Raw genomic sequence first — 19,293 nt, 5'->3', positions numbered from 1 at the left:
GGGGGGTGCCACAGGGATGGGGACACGCACCGCTGTCACCTCCCCTGGAACTCCCTCGGCTCCAGCGACGCTGCGCTGCCAAAGCGGGGGGAGGACGTGGTGCGGGGTGGGGGGGGAGGGATGGTGGCCCCCCACAAATGGTCCCCGCACCCTGCTTGGGCTGGGCAGGGGCAGCCCCGAGGTGCCACCAGTGCCACCAACTCCTGGGCGTTACCGCGGCTCCTGCCCCGCTGGGGAGGACGGATGGACGGACGGACGGTCCCCAGGTGAGCCGGGGGCGTGAGGTGTGTGATGGGGTGTGGGGTGTGTGAGGGGGTGCAGTGGGGTCTATGGGGTGTGCTGTGCAATGGGGTCTACAGGGCGCATAGGGGTTCTGGAGTGCAATGGGGTGCATGGTGGGGCATGTGTGGGGTGTGCAGTGGGGTGTACAGGGTGTGTACTGGGCAATGGGGTGCATGACGGGGCGTGTGTGGGGTGTGCAAGGTGTGCAATGGGGTCTACGGGGTGTGCGCGGGGTGTGCTGCGCAATGGGGTGCACAACGGGGTGTGCAATGGGGTCTAGGGGGTGCACATGGGGTCTGCTGTGCAATGGGGTGGGTGCATGGTGGGACGTGCGTGGGGTGTGGGGCGTGCGAGGGAGGCAACGGGGTCTACGGACTGTGCATGGGGCGTGCTGTGCAACGGGGTGCTCGATGAGGCGTGCACGGGGCGCACGGCGGGGTGCGCGTGGGGTGCGCTGTGCAACGGGGTGTGCACGGGGTGTGGGGCGTGCGAGGTGTGCATGATGGGGTGCGCGTGGGGTGCACACAGGGCGCATGACGGGGTGCGCATGGGGCGTGCTGCGCAATGGGGTGCGCTGCGCAATGGGGTGCATGATGGAGCGTGCACGGGGTGTGCAGTGGGGTCTCTGGGGCGCGCGTGGGGCGTGCTGTGCAATGGGGGTGCACAATGGGGTGTGCAATGGGTCTATGGGGTGTGCCTGGGGTCTGCCGTGCAATGGGGTGCACGACAGGGCGTGCGAGGCGTGCAGTGGGCGTCTATAGGGCACACATGGGGTGTGCCCTGCAATGGGGTGCCCGTCGGGGTGCGCGTGGGGCGCACACGGCGTGTGGTGCTGCGCACCCGCATCCAGCCAAGGTGCCAACCCCATGCTCCGCGCGACCGTCGCACGCGGCAGCGGCGTTTCGCCGTGGCTGAGGGGGCCGAGAGCCACCCCCTGCCCTGCTCCGGCCCCCCCCCGGCATCGCCCCTGCACCTCCTCGCGCTCCCTCTCCCACCCGGCCCCAGCACCCGCTGCCCTCTCCCCCCGGTACGAGCGCGGGGGGCTCATCTCCAGGGTCGCGCCGCGCTCGCGGGGCAGCAGCCCTGACCGCCCCCGTATTTCACCGCGCGCTGCTCTGTCTGCCAGGATTAAAATAAGCCGCAATAACCTTGGTGGAGGAGCCGCCTGACGGCCGCACCCCAGACGGGTCTCCCGGGGCAGGGGAACGCAGGAGGACGGACGGGGACGTTCCCACCGGGACCCCCAGGAAAGCGGGAGCAGGGCAGGACTGAACACCCTGGCACCGCGAGAGCTGCCCAACGCAGAGACCCTTCCCACAGGATGCTTCTCCTCCGTCCACGGACACCCCGGGCTCCCAAACAGGAGATCGGGGCTGAGCTGGGGCTCAGACCCATGGCTGGCACTGGGGGGGGGGGGGACGGGCCATGGGGCACAACCACTGTCCTTTGCGTCACTGCTGCCAGCCCAGGGCTGTTCTCCGGCACCCTGGACCCTCTCCCGGTGCGTCCAGCGGGTTCCGCGGGTGACGCAGCCCCTCGCGCACCCAGGGGCGCATCCGCCAGCCCCAACCCAACCCCGCATGGGGCCAGGCAAGGGCAGGCGCGGACCCGGGGTGGGGGGACAGGAGGTGCCCAAACGTCCCCCCTCTCCCTTTCTCTCTCCCCAGGGCAGCTCCGACAGGGCTCTCCATCCGCCCCTCGGCCGCCCGCGTGCCCTTCAGCCCCGGGGCAGGCTGGAAGACTTGTGATTGTGTTGTTTCCAATGTCAAGGGGAGCAAACAACAAATCCCAGTCTCCGGCCTGCCCCGGGCACGGGCTCCCCGCCGGCGGGCGCTGCCGACCCCGGGGAGACGCGGCCAGGACCGGGCAGGGAGCCGCAGGGAATGAGGTATCGAAGTGCCAGAGAAAATTACAAATAAACCCAATCGGAGCAAGGTGAATTCGGACGTGAGAGTGACACGGTCAGGGCCCGCTGGCCGGCAGCCGAGCGCCGTCCCAACCCCTCTCTAAATCGTGGGGTTCCGCCCCAAAACGCCACGGGATTGAGCAGAGAGGCTGAGGAGCATCATGCGGCCGGCTCCGCCGCGCGCCCTCCCTCACGGCTCCCCTGGCCGAGCAAAGAGCAGCAGCTCAGCGCACACACACATACGTCCATTTTTCCAAGTTATCCCACTCCCTGACCTCCGAACCCCTTTCCCCACTGACCCCCCCTCTTGCAGCACGTTCATTGACAGGGTCAGCCTGAGCTCGCACCCCCGTAAATCAGGGCTGGGGCGGCAGGTAACGCCACGGCCCGGGGACCTTAGTGCGAAAAAACAGGTTTTTTCAAAGAAATTTAGATGTTGGTTTCCTGCCCTATCTCCCTCCTCCACATCGAAGAGGTCGGGTTTCCAAGTTGAAAGTGTTTTTTGGGAAAAAAAGCTGCGGTTCTTCTCCGGGGAGGGGGAAGGAATAAAGTGAATATTTTGACAGCAGCAATCTCTCCAAATCCATCAGCCGGATTCACCGCTACCTGCTGGGGAAAGCGCCCCTTCCATGACATTTTAATTCTATTGATCAGGAAAGAAGGAGAGGGAACAGTCAGCAAGGAACAGCCTGGGGCAATTCCTCGGGGAAGGAGAGCGACGACAGCGAGAAAGTGCAATTGTTCCTTTGAAAGAGGGTTTCCGACCAGCACATCACCGGGATTAGGGAAAGCTCTCTGGAAGGGATTCCTGTCTCCCTAAAAACCTCTCTCCCCGCCACTCTCCAAAGCCGCTTTTTCCTCCCCAGCCCGGGCCGGGCAGAGGTGGGACGCGCTGGGGAGCAGGGCTGGAGACTCCATCCCAGCTCCGTCCATCCCAGCTCCATCGCGTCCCACCCGGCAGCCCCCTCCTCCTGCCACGCTGCTGGGGAAGCCCCAAGCCCTCCGCTCCCGGCTCTTCTCCCCTGTTTTGAGACGGGGTCTGGGGCTGGGGGGGGACGCTGCTGGTCCCACATCCCTGCCCAGAGCCGAGGCCAGCGGCTGCCCGGGCTCCGAGCTCAGCACTTCGCCCCAGCGCGCGGGACCGGTGCTGTGTAATGGCTTTGTGGGCAACGTGATCCCATGAATCCCCTGTGGAATCCCACCAACAGTGGGATTGAGGGTGCCCTCAGCAAGTTTGGCAACGACACCACGCTGTGCAGAGCGGTGACACGCCGGAGGGACGGGATGCCATCCAGAGGGATGGGGACAGGCTGGAGAGGTGGGACCGTGCCAATGTCATGGGGTTCAGCAAGGCCAAGTGCAAAGTCCTGCCCCGGGGCTGCCGCAACGCCAGGCACAAACCCAGGCTGGGGATGGAGGGAGGGGGAGCGGCCCTGAGGGAAGGGTTTGGGGGCGCTGGGGGGTGAGAAGCCCAACACGCCCCGGCAACGTGCGCTGGCAGCCCAGAACCCCCCCCAGCCTGGGCTGCATCCCCAGCAGCGTGGGCAGGGGGGCGAGGGGGGGGATTCTGCCCCTCTGCTCCCCTCGGGGGAGACCCCCCTGCAGTGCTGCCTCCAGCTCCGGGGCCTCGGCACAGGAGAGACACGGAGCTGTGGGAGCGGGGCCGGAGGAGGCCCCGGAGCTGCTGGGAGGGCTGGAGCCCCTCTGCTGGGAGGACAGGCTGAGAGAGCTGGGGGGGGTCAGCCTGGAGAAGAGAAGGCTCCGCGGAGACCTTGGAGCCCCTTCCAGTCCCTCAAGGGGCTCCGGGAAAGCTGGGGAGGGACTCTGGAGCAGGGAGGGGAGCCACGGGACGTTGGGAATGGGTTGAAACCAAAAGAGGGGAGATTGAGATGAGATGTGGGGAAGAAATTCCTTCTTCCGAGGGCGGTGAGCCCCTGGCCCAGGTTGCCCAGAGAAGCTGTGGCTGCCCCATCCCTGGAGGGGTTCAAGGCCGGGTTGGACGGGGCTTGGAGCCACCTGGGCTGGTGGGAGGTGGCCCTGCCCAGGGCAGGGGGTGGGACGGGATGGTCTTCAAGGTCCCTTCCCACCCAAACCATTCTGTGATTCTATGAAAGCCCCTCGGGAGCGGGAAGGAGGAGAGGGGGGAGGGTGGCAGATTTGCCAAAGTGCCCGGGGGAAGGTGGAGAGCTGGTAGCTGAACATCAGATGCAAGCAGAGGCTGCACGCTGAGATAGCAGCCTGCCCCGTTAGCTTTATTTTAGCACCTTGGCTGGTGGGCTGGCAGCAGGTGAGGAATGATGTCAAACTGACATAAGAGCGGATGCTGCGACGTGGAGAGACGGGAGAAATATGTTTCCCTGCTTAAACGAGCAGCGAGACACTGGGGACTGAACGGCCTGGGAAGACTCAGCATTTCCCCCTCCTCGCTTCTCCCCCCCGACAGACGACAACCGTTACCCTCCCTCTGCGGGAAGCGCTGGGGAATGGCTTCCACCCGCTTGTTCAGAGCCCCCTCTACAAAAGCAAGACCTCAGCTTAAGAAAAAAATACCCGAGGAAGAACTTCTACAAGAAGCAGATTAATCTTCCTCGGTGGCTGCCAGCAGCCTGCCCACGCTGCCAGCAGGAGCCCAGCGCCACGCAGGTATCGCCAGCCAGCTTCGCTCGCAGGCACCCAGCAGCTCAGCGCCAGCATCACCCCAGCCCTGCCCAAGCGTCACTGCCTGCTCCGGCCTGGCAGGAGCCCTCCCTCGCGCTGGGGTCACTGCTTTGGACCCACCGGACCCTCCAAAGTCCCTCCAGCATCCGAAGGTGCCCGCAAGCAGCGCGCCAGCTCGCCCGCCGACGCAGCCGGATCCCTCGCGTTGGTGTGATTTACACCACATCAGCACATCTCGCTAACGCCGAGGAGGAGGGAGCTGGAAGGGCCGCGGCTCGCCACAAACAACAGGGTTTGGGACCAGTTCTGCTTTTCGAAGAGGCTCAAAGGCAGAGCACAACCTTACGGCAGAGACGGGGGGGCTGCCTCCGCTCCCCGCGACCCAGCAGCGCCAGCCACCTTCTTTGCTCCCCGTCGCTTACCCCGTCACCCCGTCCTCCTCTGCAGGAGCTGGCTCACGTGGGGACAGAGCCTTTGCAGAGACAACCAGACCTCAGTGCAGGCAACGGACATCTGCCAAACCTAAGAGATCACAAAGGACTGCACAGGCCTTTTTGTAAGTCCATTTTTAGCTGCAAAGGGGCCGATTAACATCAGGAAGGAGCTCTGAGCCTGCCGGGGCGATGAGGAACCTCAGCACCCATCCTTACACAACGCTCTGCAAATTCGTTCTAGGTTTGAGGAGGAGGCTGCACAAAGAAATCCACATGTATGTGCACGGCCTCCAAGAGGAGAGATTAAGGCGAGGCTTTCCGAATCCTCCTCTAAACCGCCCCAGTCTCGTTGCGATGCGCACACACAGAGGCAGGCATGCGCGCGCTCCCGTGTTTTCTCAAGCAACTGCTGCTCCACCTACGGTCTCCGACAAGCCGGGGTATTACTGATAGATCCCATCTCCCACTCAGAAGCAAGCTGGGCGCAGCAGGTTTTACAGGTACACAAGAAAGCAGCGTGGGGATTCCTCCCGTTCCCTCGCGCTGCCCGATCCTCCCTACAAAAAGAAGCTTTAAAAACAAAATAAAACCAGAACGCTAACACCCAGCTATCAGCAAACACTGGTGGCTACAGAAAAGCAGGGGTAAAATCCATCGTGCACTGACCAGCCGCCAGCAAATGCCTCGGGGTCAGCAGAAGAACCCGCTGGGTTCTCATATACCGTGCATCAGGTCATCCAAATACCGCGGAACTACAAGTCACTGTCGGTTTGTCCTACGCATGCTCCAGAGTCCCTAATTCAAAGGAAGCTTTTCCAAACGGGCACGTTTGGGGTCAGGTTTGGGGCAAACCTTCAGCATTTCCGAAGTATTTCAGCATCCAAAAGGTTTCCTGCCACAAGAGGGAAGCGAGCCCGGCCAGGTGGGGAAGGACGCCCCACGCCGTCTGCACGGGGTAAGGATGGGGGACAAGACAGATTAATCACAAATAACTAGGGGAACTCAATCAGCGTCAATGTGGCAATCAAGGAAGATACATGGAGTGCAGGGAGACAGATGGTTGTGCGCATTTATTTTTCTTTGATAAAAATGGTATGCAAATTACACAGCCATGGAGGCTCTTGGGAAAATATCACCCTGCTGGTCCTTGGGGAGTTTCTTGGAGAGTCATAACATTCAAACACACCAAAATGGAGGGGGGGGGGGGGACGGGACGAGGGATGGATCTAAACCGGGAATAACATGAACTTCAACATTTTCCAGTGAAGCGAAAAGATTGTTAACGTATTTTTTTTCGATTTCCTTTTTTGTTTTTACACTTTCAGGAACGAGCCTACTGAGCACACGAGTCAACAAACCCCTGCCACCACCGCGCGAGAACTACATCGCTCGGGCAAAAACACACCTTTCGAACACGTTCTTCTACACGGCACTTTCAACTCAAGTTCAAGAACAGCAAGCCTGATCCCCGAAGGCATCGAGGCTCCTTTACACCATCCCAAGAGCGTAAAGAGGCCATACTTCAACAGTCATTTTCATGCACGTTAGCCCTCTACCAGGAGATCAGAGGCACCTGTACGCGAGGGACACAGGCTCAGTTCATCCAATGGAACATTAAGACAAACGACATCAGAAATTTCCAGGTCATTTCAATTTTTCTTTTGATCCATTCCCAATAAGATGCTGGGAGAAATAACCAAAACCCAAACGTGGCTCAAGTTTTAAATATTTGCCTGAAAGGAGGGCTGGGGGAGGGAATCATGTACAGTTAAAATCAAGCTACTCAAAACACAATCATTCAGGTAAGTAACTAGAAGTATCGCCTCTACCATCTAGAGAGAGAGAGAAGAGTGTCTGAGACAGAGGGCATATTTAGGAAAAAATACACATCTGAAGTCTCTGTGGCCACGATGAGAACTGGAATCCACATACAAGCCAGTTAAAGAGCATTTCAACATGAAATCTTAACTTAGTAGGAAGGTCAGGGGTTAAGCTGTTTCTTTTTGTTTTAAATACATGGACAGCTGTCAGATATGAAAATGATGGTGGGCTTTCCTGAAAGATCCCCCTGTGCATGTGTATGGATGCATGTGCTGACATCTGTGGGGCAGCATGACAAGAGTTTAGGAAGGCTGGGAGCCCAGCAGTCTCTCAATAGCTGCATTGATGTCTCCACCAGTGGCTATAAGCGCCTGGAGGTTGGCCTCACGATTAATGAAGCCCATGGCGTTCAGCTGCTCCAGCTGCTGTTGGAATCGCACTTCAGGACTCTGCGCCTGCAGAGGGAAAGGACAAAGACCTTAGAGTCAGACAGCAGAGAGCAACAGCAACACGGGCAGGGCCAGCGACGGCGGCTGAGCGGGACCCTGAGCTCAGCTTTAGGGGTACTGAAATACGCCAGGCTCCCCACATCGCCGAAATACTCCCCGCATCGCCACGGGCTTTGGCACAGCAGCCACACTGCACACGGTTAGTCCAAGTTCTGTACCTACGGTGAGAGCAGCACTGCGGGGAGAATCCCTGCCGCTCTTAGCTTCAAACCTGCGCAAAGGGTTACCACACCCCAAAGAACCAGCCAGCCCGAGACACCAAACCCGGCATAAAGCACCACAGCCAAGAGAAACCTGTTGGGGACCACATCCCTAGAGTGGGAGGGGGACGATCGGAACATCCTCTAGCTCACCCTGGAGATGTCCCTCCCCAGAAAAGTATCGGCATGCAGCTGGGCATTACATACTTGAGAGCTTCCTCCGGCCAGCAGCTGGATCATCTGCTGCATGAGCTGCTGTTGGGGGTTACCACCCCCAGCTGGAGAGGCACTGGCCGGCGTTGAAGCGGAGGGAACGGGGTTCTCCGGGATTGTGCTTCCTCCTGTGGAGGACGGGGGCATTCGAGGCATGCCGAAGGAGCCGAGGCTGCAGAGGAAGGGAGGGCACGCTCAGAGGCAAGCTGGCACTTCTGGGTGTCCCCCGAGTGCCGGGCAGCAGGGTAACCGGCAGGCTCTGCCAGGCTGGCCCTCGCTGAGGCCCGTACCACCGGACAGCTTTGTAAATGAAACTGGCTGCGTCTGTACCCTGGTCACACACGGTGCTGGGAGTACGCAATCCTAACAGAGGCGCAGGCCTGAAAGGAACTGCAGAGACTGAACGTGACCCACGCTGCCAGAGGAGAGAGGGCCTGCGGGCTGCCGGCAGACCAGTCCGCCCCAAAGCACCCACCCAACCTTGTGGCTGCGCATCTCAGACTGCTCTCCAGAGATAAAATTCTTGAGTTCAGCCAATACCGAATACAGCAAACAAAAGACGAAGGAGGGACCAAGTGGTTTCCAAACCTTGTCTCCAAAAAGAAAAGGTCAAGGACTTCCCCGCGTGAAGTACAAACAAGCAGAAAGTGCTAATTAGCTGGAACGCAGAGAGGCCTGCAGGCGCACACATACACAGAGAAGTCCCCATGACAGAGAGCCCTAAGCAGATCTCCTCGATGAATCAACAGCTAGTTTGCCTGCTGCTATCAAGCATGTCATCTCTGCCTGCAGAAACCCACTCCGAAGCGCTCTTTACCTTGGCACTAGTCCTGGGGCCTCCGTTTGCAGCGTCTGGAGTCCCTGCTGGATTTGGAGGAGCGCCTGCATGGCGCGGGGGTTGGTGAGAATGGAGAGGGAGTCTGGGTTCTGCATCTGGGAACAAAGGCAAAAAAAGACACAGCGGTACCAAACAGCGAGAGCTTCGGCAGCCAGAGATCCACCAGTTTTAAATCCGAACAACGATTAGCACAGAGCTTCGCCTCTCGCCCTGCAGCCAGAGCAAACCTGCGAGTCTGGTTCCTCCTTCAAGTCTCCAGACTGCAGGGCTCATCATCTACAGATACTCAGAGAGTTCAGATCAAATTTCCTAAATGAACTAGGTGAATCAGATTAGAACTGGGGGCCCATGCCTTTGGAATTAAAGTGATTTTATTTGATTTACCTGAGTGAACCAGCTGCTCTAGCACAATTAGCTCGTTTAATTTTTGTAACCTCATTACAGTGAGAGGCTGTCCACACAGGGGTTTCATGTAGCTTAACTAGTCTAATTCGAAGCCCACCTTTAGGTAGATTACTTAATTTAGATTGCCTCGTCTAAATAAGCTCTTCCTTTCTCTCTCCCCTGTGCAAACCCCTTTCTTTCACAGCCCAGACCACCCGAGCCCACATGCTTCCTCATCCACTTGACTAAGCAGCCGAGCTACTCCCTCTCCTACAGAGGATGGAAAAGCTCTGGAGCCTGGGGGCCGAGAGCAGCACAGGGCCAGACAGGGGCCTTTACCTGCTGCAGGAAGACAGGGAGCTGAAGGCGGAGCTGTTCTTGAAGCTGTGGATTCCCAGCAAAGAGGGGGACATTTACCATGATCTAGCAAGAGACAGCACACGTAGGTAGGGTCAGAGGGTTGCTGCCACTGGCTGTTAAGCCCTACATAACTAAGCCATGAAGAACAAGTCAGTCATGCCCCTGTCTCCTTCCCTGGGCTTTTCAACACGTTCCCCTAATGCTAATGGGGACTGAAACAGGACAGCTCAATTCCTGGCAACAGTATTGAACAGGGACCACTTGGCCAGGGGAAAAAGGCGGCTCATTCCCATGTCCCTTTGAAAGCCACTTTTTTTTCTTAGGGGCTCTGCTAAGACACAGGGTTCAGTACTGCGACTGCCTTCAAGCTACCAAAAAACACAACGAAACTCTACATTCACTCAGCTCTCTGGTTTTTGCAAGAGGAAGCACTCCAACCACAGAAGCAGATCACAAGCATTGTGCTCACGGCCAGCCTGACAAGAGAAGACAACTGTAACACTTTTACCTGTGCTGCAAAGTCTGGGTTCTGAGCAAGAGTTTGCATCATGCTCCGCATATAAGGGGCAGAGATCATGTTCTGCATCAGCTGAGGGTTTTCAGAAATTTGCTGCAGGAGGCCTTGCATCTCTGGGCTGTTAAACATGCCTGCAAGGGGAAAGGGAAGAGAAGAGAAAGGAAAACCTGAGTGCTGCCTGAAATACAAGACGACATATAACACCAATGCCTTTACTTCATCCCCTGGCCAACAGGGAATATCGCTGTGGACAGCAATGGTAGTGCTTTGCTTGCCGCTCCCCCATGCCCTCGAGGGCTGCAGGGACCTCAGGGTAACCCTCCGACAGGCACACATTTGTGCTTGCAGCCAGGCTAGATTCATTCATTTGGAGAGCAGCCACTGGCAGGCACTCAAATGCCAGAGGAAACCGCCCTCCAAGGAAGCGTGGGTGACCTCTTCAGTCAGCAGCACCCTCCGGTTCCTCTCTTGGTTACGTACCAGCCCCAATGCTAGCAGCATTCAGCCCAAAGGGGTTGGATACAGTCGGTGTGCTTTGGGTGGTTGCTGAGCCGGTGCTCCCTTCGCTGCTGGGTGCCTGGCTCTGGGAAGCAGGGGGCGTGGGGCTCCAGGGGTTCGGTAACGGCTCTCTGTTCTCCGTCCGCAAAGGCTGAGAGCTTGAGCTATCAGAATTCCCCGTCAAGGAAGAGAAAGGATTGTTGCCAAACTAGGGAAAAAGAAAAAAGAAATAGCCGTAATCAGTGAGCCCCAGTAGAGAACGTCAGACTAACCCCACCACTGTGTGAGCTAGGGAACAGCCGATCATATTCATCCAGGCCCAGAATTTGCTAAACACACGCCATAATTTGCCTCCTGAGAAATCTGTAATCCACAACACACCTCGGTCAGAAAATCACCAGGCTCAAGAAGTGGCCACAGCCCTAGATTTGGCTCCCAAATGCAGGCCTTCAAAACATCCATGTAAAATCAGCACCCGGACATACCAGTAGGTAATGCTAGACTGGAGTATGTCTGCACGGCCTTTTGCAGACAGACCTGTGCTCACTCCTCCTGCGCTTCGAGCCAGCTGGATCTCAGCCAGCTCCAATCCAAAGGCGTCAGGCTCCAGCTAATACAGTAAGCCGGGCTGAGAGCAGAGGGCTGCGCTAACGAAGCTATGGGGCCTTTGCATCGGCGGTGGCTGGCATCCAGCCTGCTTGGAGACCAAAGGAGGGAGGGCAGGTCTCTGCTCAGATACACCGAACCGCGTAATAAAACCACACGACGGGCACTGCCCAACATTCTCATTCATCATCTAGAGCAGGAGGGGTTAACAGCCACGCTTGGGGAAGGCTGCCCCGTTAACACAGGGGTCGGGGAAAGAGCCCTTTCCCATACTCAGCACACTGCAACCCACTAACGGGATTTCAGTCCGTACCTGCTCCCTGGCTGCACTAAACATGGGCTCCTGGATGTCCGTGTACATCCGGCGCAGGGCGTTGTATCCTCCTGGAATGCTCTCGAGGTTACTCAAAGCACGGTCCTGGTTCCGCATCATCTCCTGCATCATGGCAGGGTTACGAGCCAATTCCATTGTCTGGGAGAAGGAGGAAAACATGGAAAGCTCAGGCCCATGTGCACCACGGGAAGGCCGGAGTGGATCAGAATTAGCAGCCCAGCGGTATTCTACTGATCTACCAGCCAAGCACTGAAAGAGTTAAATCTCAGCTCCCAGAAGAAAGAGTATAATTAAACCCGTTTCACAGCCAGAGAGCAGAGAGATCATTTATCCAAGCAAAGAGAGCCCAGGGATCCTGGCTCCTCCCATCCTTGCTCAGCTCTCTTCCTTCTCAACCTCAATTCAGCTGGATGAGATTGTTTTGTTTCTAAGCAGTATCAGGACATCCAAACATTTAACACCCATATGTTCCCACTCAAAGTAGATGGACTGCATTCAAAAACTGAGAAGGTGGAAGAGATTGGATCCTTCCCATTTCAAGAAAACCCACAAATTCACCCTCTCCAGACTTCCGATGGGTCTCCCTGCACAAAGAACATCCAGATCTCGTTTAAGTACGGACCATTCACAATTTAGTCCTGCAACTCTGGAATTTCATGTATGGCCGACACAGTTGAAAGAAAGATAACCAAGAAGCAGATGGAAACTAGGCTCGTTCAGCAACGAGCCAGAAAGACCTCCTGACAAGTCTTCCTGGGGGAACAGCAGAGTCCTGTCAAAGGCTATTTAACACTCAGGCTCTCACTCATCCCTTATGCTTCCCTTCCGATGAACCTTCGGTCTTCCAGATAGCCAGTCCTCTAGGGCGTGGGTCCTCTCTGTTCTGGGACTGTACAGAAAATTGAGACCTCTAGGATCCCGGCCTACGACTAGTGCTCTCCACTGACACAGGTAGTAAAATACCGACTGTACAGCTCTGTAGCCTATACTTAATCTATCAAGAGAACGAGAGAGAAACAAAAAGCTTTCACAGTAGCTTCACTTCTCCATGACTGCTTTTACTCCCCTTGCTGAATCAGAACACAGTAGCCTCGTATTCAGCACGCTAGGATGATCCCAGCATCCCTTTTTTGCCCAACACCTGATGGATTCAATAGCCCTGAAAGGGAAATAAGAGTTGCAAGTATGTGGGTTGAGTAACGAGTATTCAGATAACTCAAGACCACCATCTGTTTGTGGGGGGCTTACAGCAGGAAGGAAGAGATGTCTAAAAAATCACTGATCTGGCATTCACACACTCCCTTTGGAGAGCAGACACTGGAGCTGGTCCACAAAGATTCTCCTGAACATGCTTTAAACAGGCCCTGGCGTGCTGACTCACCTGCCTCATGAGCTCCGGGTTATTCAGCATGTGGCTTATCTCTGGATTTCTCTCCATGAGCTGCTGCATCTGGGGATTGGCCATGATCATCTGTCTCATGAGGTCAGGGTTAGACATCATGTTCTGCACCAAGGGATTCTCCATGATCTGAGAAAGCATCTCTGGGTTGGACATCAGCTGCCGCTGCATCTGCTGCTGGAGCTCCATGAAATTGGCAGAGCCCATCCCAAGGTTGCCCAGCCCAGTGATGCCACCAAAGCCAGCTGGAGAGGGAACAACACACGGGGAGAGAGGCGTGAGTCAGTAACTGTCGGCAGCTGCAAAAAGAGGACAAGCACGTCAGCTGAGCTGCACCCACACGAATCTAGGGGTATCCTATATTCCTACGGCAGCCAACTCTGAGGGAGGACACCCCCTACACATGCTTCAACAAGGGCCTTGGCATTATCCTGAGCAGGGAAACTGAGGTACGCTGGTGGAAACGACTCATGCAAAGCCTACAGCAAGCAGAGATAACTGCAGGGGTCAAGAACTCCTTGGTCTAATCCTAGGAAATTCTTCTTTCGGGCCACACCTTCTCGCAGCTGTCACTTACACAGGATGGATGTAGCACTATTAGGGCCTCCGTCTCCAGGACCTCCCATGGTCCCTGACCCACTGCTCCGTCTGCTGCCGCTCCCTGTGTCAGAACCGGCGCTGCTGGATGTGGAAGGCTGAGACGGGGCAGCAGGAGAAGAAGGGTTTGCAGTGGGGGCAGAAGCAGCATTGGGGGCAGAAGCAGCAGATGTTGAATCTTGGACCCTGCGAAGAAACAAAAGAAGGCATTAAACTCGTGAGATTCAGGAACGGTGAGCAGAGGCCTCTGTGGGGGACACAGGACAGTGCAGCCCACACCGACCGAGCCTCCCTTCGCGCCTCTTGTCCCCACAGCAGCCAGCCCTGGCTGCTTCCATTCCTGCCTGGACGGACGCACAGCTGTGCTCCCAGATGCCTTCCATCTGCTGGAATCTGCCTCCCAGCCTGATGCTTAACAGCCCCGGATATTTTATGCTGGCCCACACAAAGTGGCTTGACTGGTCTTACCCTGAGTTGTATGTAGCTCTTCCTTGAATCGCACTGAACTATTTACCTCAGCTATATCCTTGAGCAATGAGTTTGCTCCAAACAGGAAAATCCTCCTGCTGCTCCCACAGAAACCACAGGAGGTTACAGCAGGGCTAGCGCATGGAGTAAACAAGAATCTGCTTTTCTGCAAATCCTCCCATGCACTGAATATTCCTATCAGTGCTCCTGGGGGCAAAATTAAGTATCAGCATTGCTCTACAGATAGGGAAACTGAGGCAGGAGGCAACCAGCATCTGCCCCATGAAGCTACAGAATGTTTCTGGCCGGCTGGGCTATGAATTCACATCTCGCCACACCTTGCACACAAGGCTTCTCCATCCAACACAAGTTGACTAGAGCTTCTTTTAATACACACGTGCAGACACTGCGCCATAAGCCACAGCGGAGCAGATGCTGGACGTGGGCTTTATTGAATAAACCAACCCAAGCTAATACCTTGTAATCACAGTTCCTCCTTAGGCTTTTTACTGGAATTTGAAAGAGAACATTTAAAGATTCTCTGAAGCACCTGCAGTCATGACAGTTGAGTCCTGGACTAGTGCTGAGGAGCTTTCACATGAAATTAGACCACAAAACTCACTTTACTTGCCTCAAATAATGCTATTATGCCACTGACAAGTAAAAAAGAACAAACATTTCCTGATTATTTTTTTTTTCCAAAACAAGAAAAAGTCCTTTCTCTAACTCATTTTCCTTTTTCACTCTTATTCTAGGACTTTAAAAATCAAACCTGAAGGTCCCTGTCCACTTTCCAGACTCACCTGACTGCTGCTGCTGAAAAGCAGCAGCCACTGAGAGGGAGGCAGAGAGTGGGGAAACAAAGCAAAAAGGAAGCTGAACAAAAAAGGAAGAAGGAAGCTGGAGAAAGGTCACTTGGTTTCTCGCAGCACAGGAAGAGGCTGTAATGTCTTCAGTAAGCACTTATCTATGACTATTAGCAGGGGAAAAAAAAAATGAGCAACCCGGGACAGCTCTCTTGTTTACCCTTTGAAATGGTTCACAAGTACCGCAGTTTGCTGTGGAGACAGTGGTAAACAGCATCAGGCTATCAGGCTACCTGGAGATGCACAATCCAGAGAGAGGCCTCCTGCAGAAGCCGACAATACACTTGCTTGTCTTTGCAAAAAAAAGAGAAGGGGGGGATAAAAAAAAGCAGTAATCTTGACTAAGCCAGTAAGGCAGCTCTCCCAAGGGACAGCAGAACCGCACAAAGAGACACAGCCCCACTAGCTCACCGGGAGTCCCATCAGACTGCAGCAGGGAGCCCGAGAAACAGTTGCAAAGGGGGTTTCGAGATCAACGAGACACGGCTGCGCCTGAAGTATACCAACCGTTCCCAAGAGCCTTCCGTGCCCGCTACTCCATCGGGCAGCACTGGGAAAAGCCTGCAGGACCTTGCGGTCAATCCTGCGTCCCTTTCTCAGGCCAAGCTACACGGTGTAGATGGACATAAGCGAGCCGTGTCCAAGCTGGGAGCCACCCCAGGGTGTGCCTGCAGTACTATACTTGACCTAACAACCACACCGCTGCGTGCACGTGGTCATACATCCCGAGCCTCCGCACACTCCCACTGAGGTGGAGCACCCACCTGTCTGCACCTGCCCATGCAGACATACTGTAGGTACCACACAGAAACACCACTCTGCCCTACAGTTAGTGCTCTGTACGTGCAGCATGCCTCCCGTGGCACCCAAGAGAGCGTGAGCACAGGCTCAGAGCAGAGAATACGACAGGAAGCAAAAGAAAAACTGGGTATTGGTTTCAACTTCAACACGAATTCATTGTGAAAGTAATTTCAGTTAACAGCACCTTATCTTTGTTAGACCTAGTATCAAGTTCCAATGGGTTCTTTCACGATTACTAAATTATAAAGGCTCAAAATACGCAAAGCCACATACACGAGTTGTGTTAAAGAAGAGTCAACTCCCTCAGGTACTTGCCACAAACTTACAGCGCCGTGTAACCTAGGGAAAAGACAGGGCAAACGATAAACGCCACAGCTGCACAGCAAAGCCGTGGCAGGGAGAGCGCCTGGGAGAGTTCTCCTGCCAGATCACCGCTGCCAGACTCACACGCACCCCAAAACCGGCACTCAGGCCTCACGCAAGTACTCCGCTTCAGTCGCCAACCGCGCAGAAGTGCTCCACCACTGTTTATCCGCATCATCCATTTATCCTCAGCCCCCCCAAGATGAAACAGCTTCTTACTTCTGTGGAGTCTTAATGACCAAGTGTACAGTCAGCCCATCTTTGATCCCATGTTGATTCAACGTGTCTCCATCCTTCAGGATCTTCCCAGCAAAGATCAGAACCAGCTGATCCTGTTTGGCTTTAAACCGCCTGGAAATCTCTTCTTTGAACTGAAAAACAAACAAAAGCATTTTTCAGGCAAAGGACCGAGACCAGAAATTTAAAGCTAATACTCCAGATATTACATCCACTATGCAAACGGCATAAGGAACTGACAGTCCTCCAGTACCTCACCCAAAAGCAGCCCATGCAGGTACCAATTCAGTCACCAGTTGCTGAGGATGTCTGAGGTGTTAAGAAAAAAAAAACAACACAAAGACAAGCTCTGCATTTACATAATGCTGAGTAAATTTCTGAAAGAATAGAACGATTACCTCACGAAGAGGTGAAGGCTTCCAAAGCCAGACCAAGTGTGTCTCTTAGGTCTAATCCAAATACACCATTTATCCTCTGAATGACTGAACTTTTTTTTTTTGTCTCTGCTCATTTGATTTTTTTTCCTAAGGAAAGCCCAACTCTGATTTAATACAGGACAGAGCTCTATGCAAAAGGGAACAATCCTTTATCAGCCAATGGAAATAAACTAGGTCTTCTCCAATTCCTATTTCTGCAACTGAATTCCCTATGAGCATGCCACGCCACGTAACACGGACACCTCTTCTTTACTCTGTGATGGGGTGGGATTAACACCTGCCAATACGATTGTCATTGCTAGCCCAGCTGGGACATTTCCAACCTGAACTGTAAGGAAAAAGCCCTGCGTTTGGAAGCCACAAACTAGAGGAAATCAGAGGGAAAGGCCAGGACGGAAAGAGAAGCACACACCTGCCCCAGAGGAGCTCACAGCCTTCGCACTAGAACCCTCAAAACCAGTGTCTGGGAGAGCGCAGCCCTGACCCCAGGTCATCCTGGTCACAAAGCTTTGTGCCCTCCTCTGCACAAAGCCCCTCACTTAACATCACACTTATACCCACAGGCTCTCAGGAGCCAACCGAGAAGGAGCAGGAGGGCCACGCGTCCTACAGCCCCTGCCTACCCCACAACTCTGCTCCCCACAGATCTCCGTCAGGTCCTTCACACCGCAACCTCGTGCCCTACACCCCAGATCAAAGCATGCAGCAAGCCACGAAGCCGAAAGCCGTGCTGATGACACCTTGTCCCAGTGGGCACAGCCACTTCCAACAGCGCTTGAGCCAGGCCTTGCAAATTCCAGCCCCCTCCCGCTTGCCCCATGCCACCGTGCCCTGTGAAGCTCCCTCGCAGGAAGGGCTGATGTTCCCTTTCCTCTGCTCCATCCAACCTTTGACCCAAAAGACTTGCCCAGCGCCCCTCCTCTCGCCCGAGGGATCTGCCTCCCAGCGTCCAGACCCACACCACCAGCTGCTTCCCCACAGGCAGCCTCATACACACTCCTCCAGCTCTGCCCCCAAAGCCACTTCTCCCCACTGCAGCACCCTTCCCAGACCAACCGCTCAAGGAACACCTTCCCTCCAGCACCCCGCGCAGCCCAGCGCGCAGGCCGAGCCCCCAGACCCCCACCCCAATCCTTCACAGCCCTCTCCCCACAGCCACCATCCACCCCAAAGCTCCCTTCCCCATACAGCCACTCTCCAAGCCCCTCACCCCCCATCCCATCCACGAACCCTCCCACATATTAGCCCAGCACCATCCTGGCCCCTCCCCACCGGGACTGTCCCCATCCCAAGTGTCACCTCCCCACTCAAAGCCCCCCGCCAAGCCCCTGCCCTCACCCAGGTCTCCCAGCTCCCCCGAGCCTGGCTCCCACAAGGCCCCAAAGGCCAGGAGTGCCCCCCAAGCCCCCCCAGCTCCCCTGCCAACCCAAATCCAGGTCTCCCAAAAATCCTCCAAGTCCCGCTAGCCCTCATCTCCAACCCAAAGCTATGTTCCTCCAATTCCAAGGGCCCCCCGGCACCCGCAGTTCCCCTCCAAAGTCCTCCCCGCCTGCCTAAAGCCAGGTCCCTCCCCCAAAAGCCCCTGCATTCAGATCCCTAGTCCTTTACTCCCCGCAACCGCAGGCCTCCCCGGGTCCCCTCACCCCACCAAAACCAGGCCCCTCCAGGCCCCCTCAGCCCCTCATCCCCACAAAACTAGGCCTCTCCAGGTCCTCTCAGCCCCTCACCCCCCCCTAAAACCAGGCCCCTCCAGGTTCCCCCAGCCCCTCACACCAAAACCAGGTCCCCTCAGCCCCTCACCCCAAAGCCAGGTCCCCCCAGGTCCCCTCACCCCAAAGCCAGGCCCCCCTCGCCCCTCCACACCCCCCTAGGCCCGCCCCCGCCCCCACCTCGCGCACGGAGGCGCCGTCCGCGATGACGATCTCCTCCTTGTCCTTAGGGGTCTTCACCGTGACGCGGATGAGAGCCCCGCCGGGGCCGCCCGGCCCCGCCTCGCCCTCCCCGCCGGGGCCGGGCCCGCCGCCGCCGCCGCCGCTCGGCTCCGCCATCTTCGCCGCCCGCCCCGCCAGCCCGGGCCGCCACCAGAGAGAGGCGGCGCGCGCCGCCGCGCGAGAGAGCGGCGCTCCGGCCCCCCCCCTCCCCCGCCCCCGCGCCGCCGCTTGCGCCCCCTGGCGGCCCGGCGGGGACCTGCTGCAGCGCCCCGAGCGGGGCGGGGGGGGGTGTTAAAGGGGCAGGGAGAGGGCAGCTGCCTGCCGTGCGGCCCCCCCAGCAGCATCCCCAGCGGCTCCCCCGGGAGACCGATCCGTCCTGCACTCCCTCCTAGTAGCTGGCTTCAGCCTGGACCCCCCCTGGGTTAGCTGGGTCTGTCCCGCACCGCGCTCCCCCCCCCCCCGCCCCCGCCTTATTAGCTGGCCCTAGCCTGGATCCCCCTCATTAGCAGGGTCCGTCCTGCACCCCCTTCATTAGCTCGGTCCATCCTGCAGCCCCCTTATTAGCTGGCTGCAGCCTGGATCCTCTTGGTCAGCTGGATCCATCCTTCCCCCCCAGCCTCATTAGCTGGCTCCA

General features: G+C 56.7%; 1 protein-coding gene across 2 annotated transcripts; it reads right to left on the bottom strand.

Annotated features, from left to right (window-relative positions):
- Positions 1–6,323: 6,323 nt before the first annotated feature.
- Positions 6,324–18,835, bottom strand: UBQLN4 (ubiquilin 4). 2 transcript variants are annotated; one of them, XM_063357647.1, is made up of 11 exons: positions 18,618–18,834; positions 16,274–16,425; positions 13,537–13,742; positions 12,942–13,204; positions 11,540–11,698; positions 10,603–10,828; positions 10,114–10,253; positions 9,585–9,668; positions 8,841–8,956; positions 8,018–8,195; positions 6,324–7,556 (listed from the first exon to the last, which is right to left on the bottom strand). In XM_063357647.1, exons 1-11 carry the CDS (start codon positions 18,774–18,776, stop codon positions 7,404–7,406), a joined length of 1,836 nt encoding a protein of 611 aa, XP_063213717.1. In that variant the 5' UTR covers positions 18,777–18,834; the 3' UTR covers positions 6,324–7,403. The 2 variants fall into 2 exon arrangements, with proteins under 2 accessions (XP_063213717.1, XP_063213718.1); XM_063357648.1 differs by lacking the exon at positions 9,585–9,668 and having other exon boundaries at positions 18,618–18,835.
- Between the last annotated feature and the right edge of the window lie 458 nt (positions 18,836–19,293).

This window comes from Chroicocephalus ridibundus, chromosome 21 (genome assembly GCF_963924245.1).
Source record: "Chroicocephalus ridibundus chromosome 21, bChrRid1.1, whole genome shotgun sequence".
Classification (NCBI taxonomy): domain Eukaryota; kingdom Metazoa; phylum Chordata; class Aves; order Charadriiformes; family Laridae; genus Chroicocephalus; species Chroicocephalus ridibundus.
This window is presented reverse-complemented; position numbering and strand designations above follow the sequence as displayed.

Bases quoted from the DNA above. Each gene is read 5' to 3' on its own strand.
- UBQLN4 (XM_063357647.1), bottom strand. From the start codon at position 18,776: ATGGCGGAGCCGAGCGGCGGCGGCGGCGGCGGGCCCGGCCCCGGCGGG. The intron at 8,196-8,840 runs GTAAAGAGCGCT...CTTCCTCTGCAG, and splicing joins GCCCCAGGACTAGTGCCAAG to CCTCGGCTCCTTCGGCATGC. The intron at 7,557-8,017 runs GTATGTAATGCC...TTCCCTCTGCAG, and splicing joins TGGCCGGAGGAAGCTCTCAA to GCGCAGAGTCCTGAAGTGCG.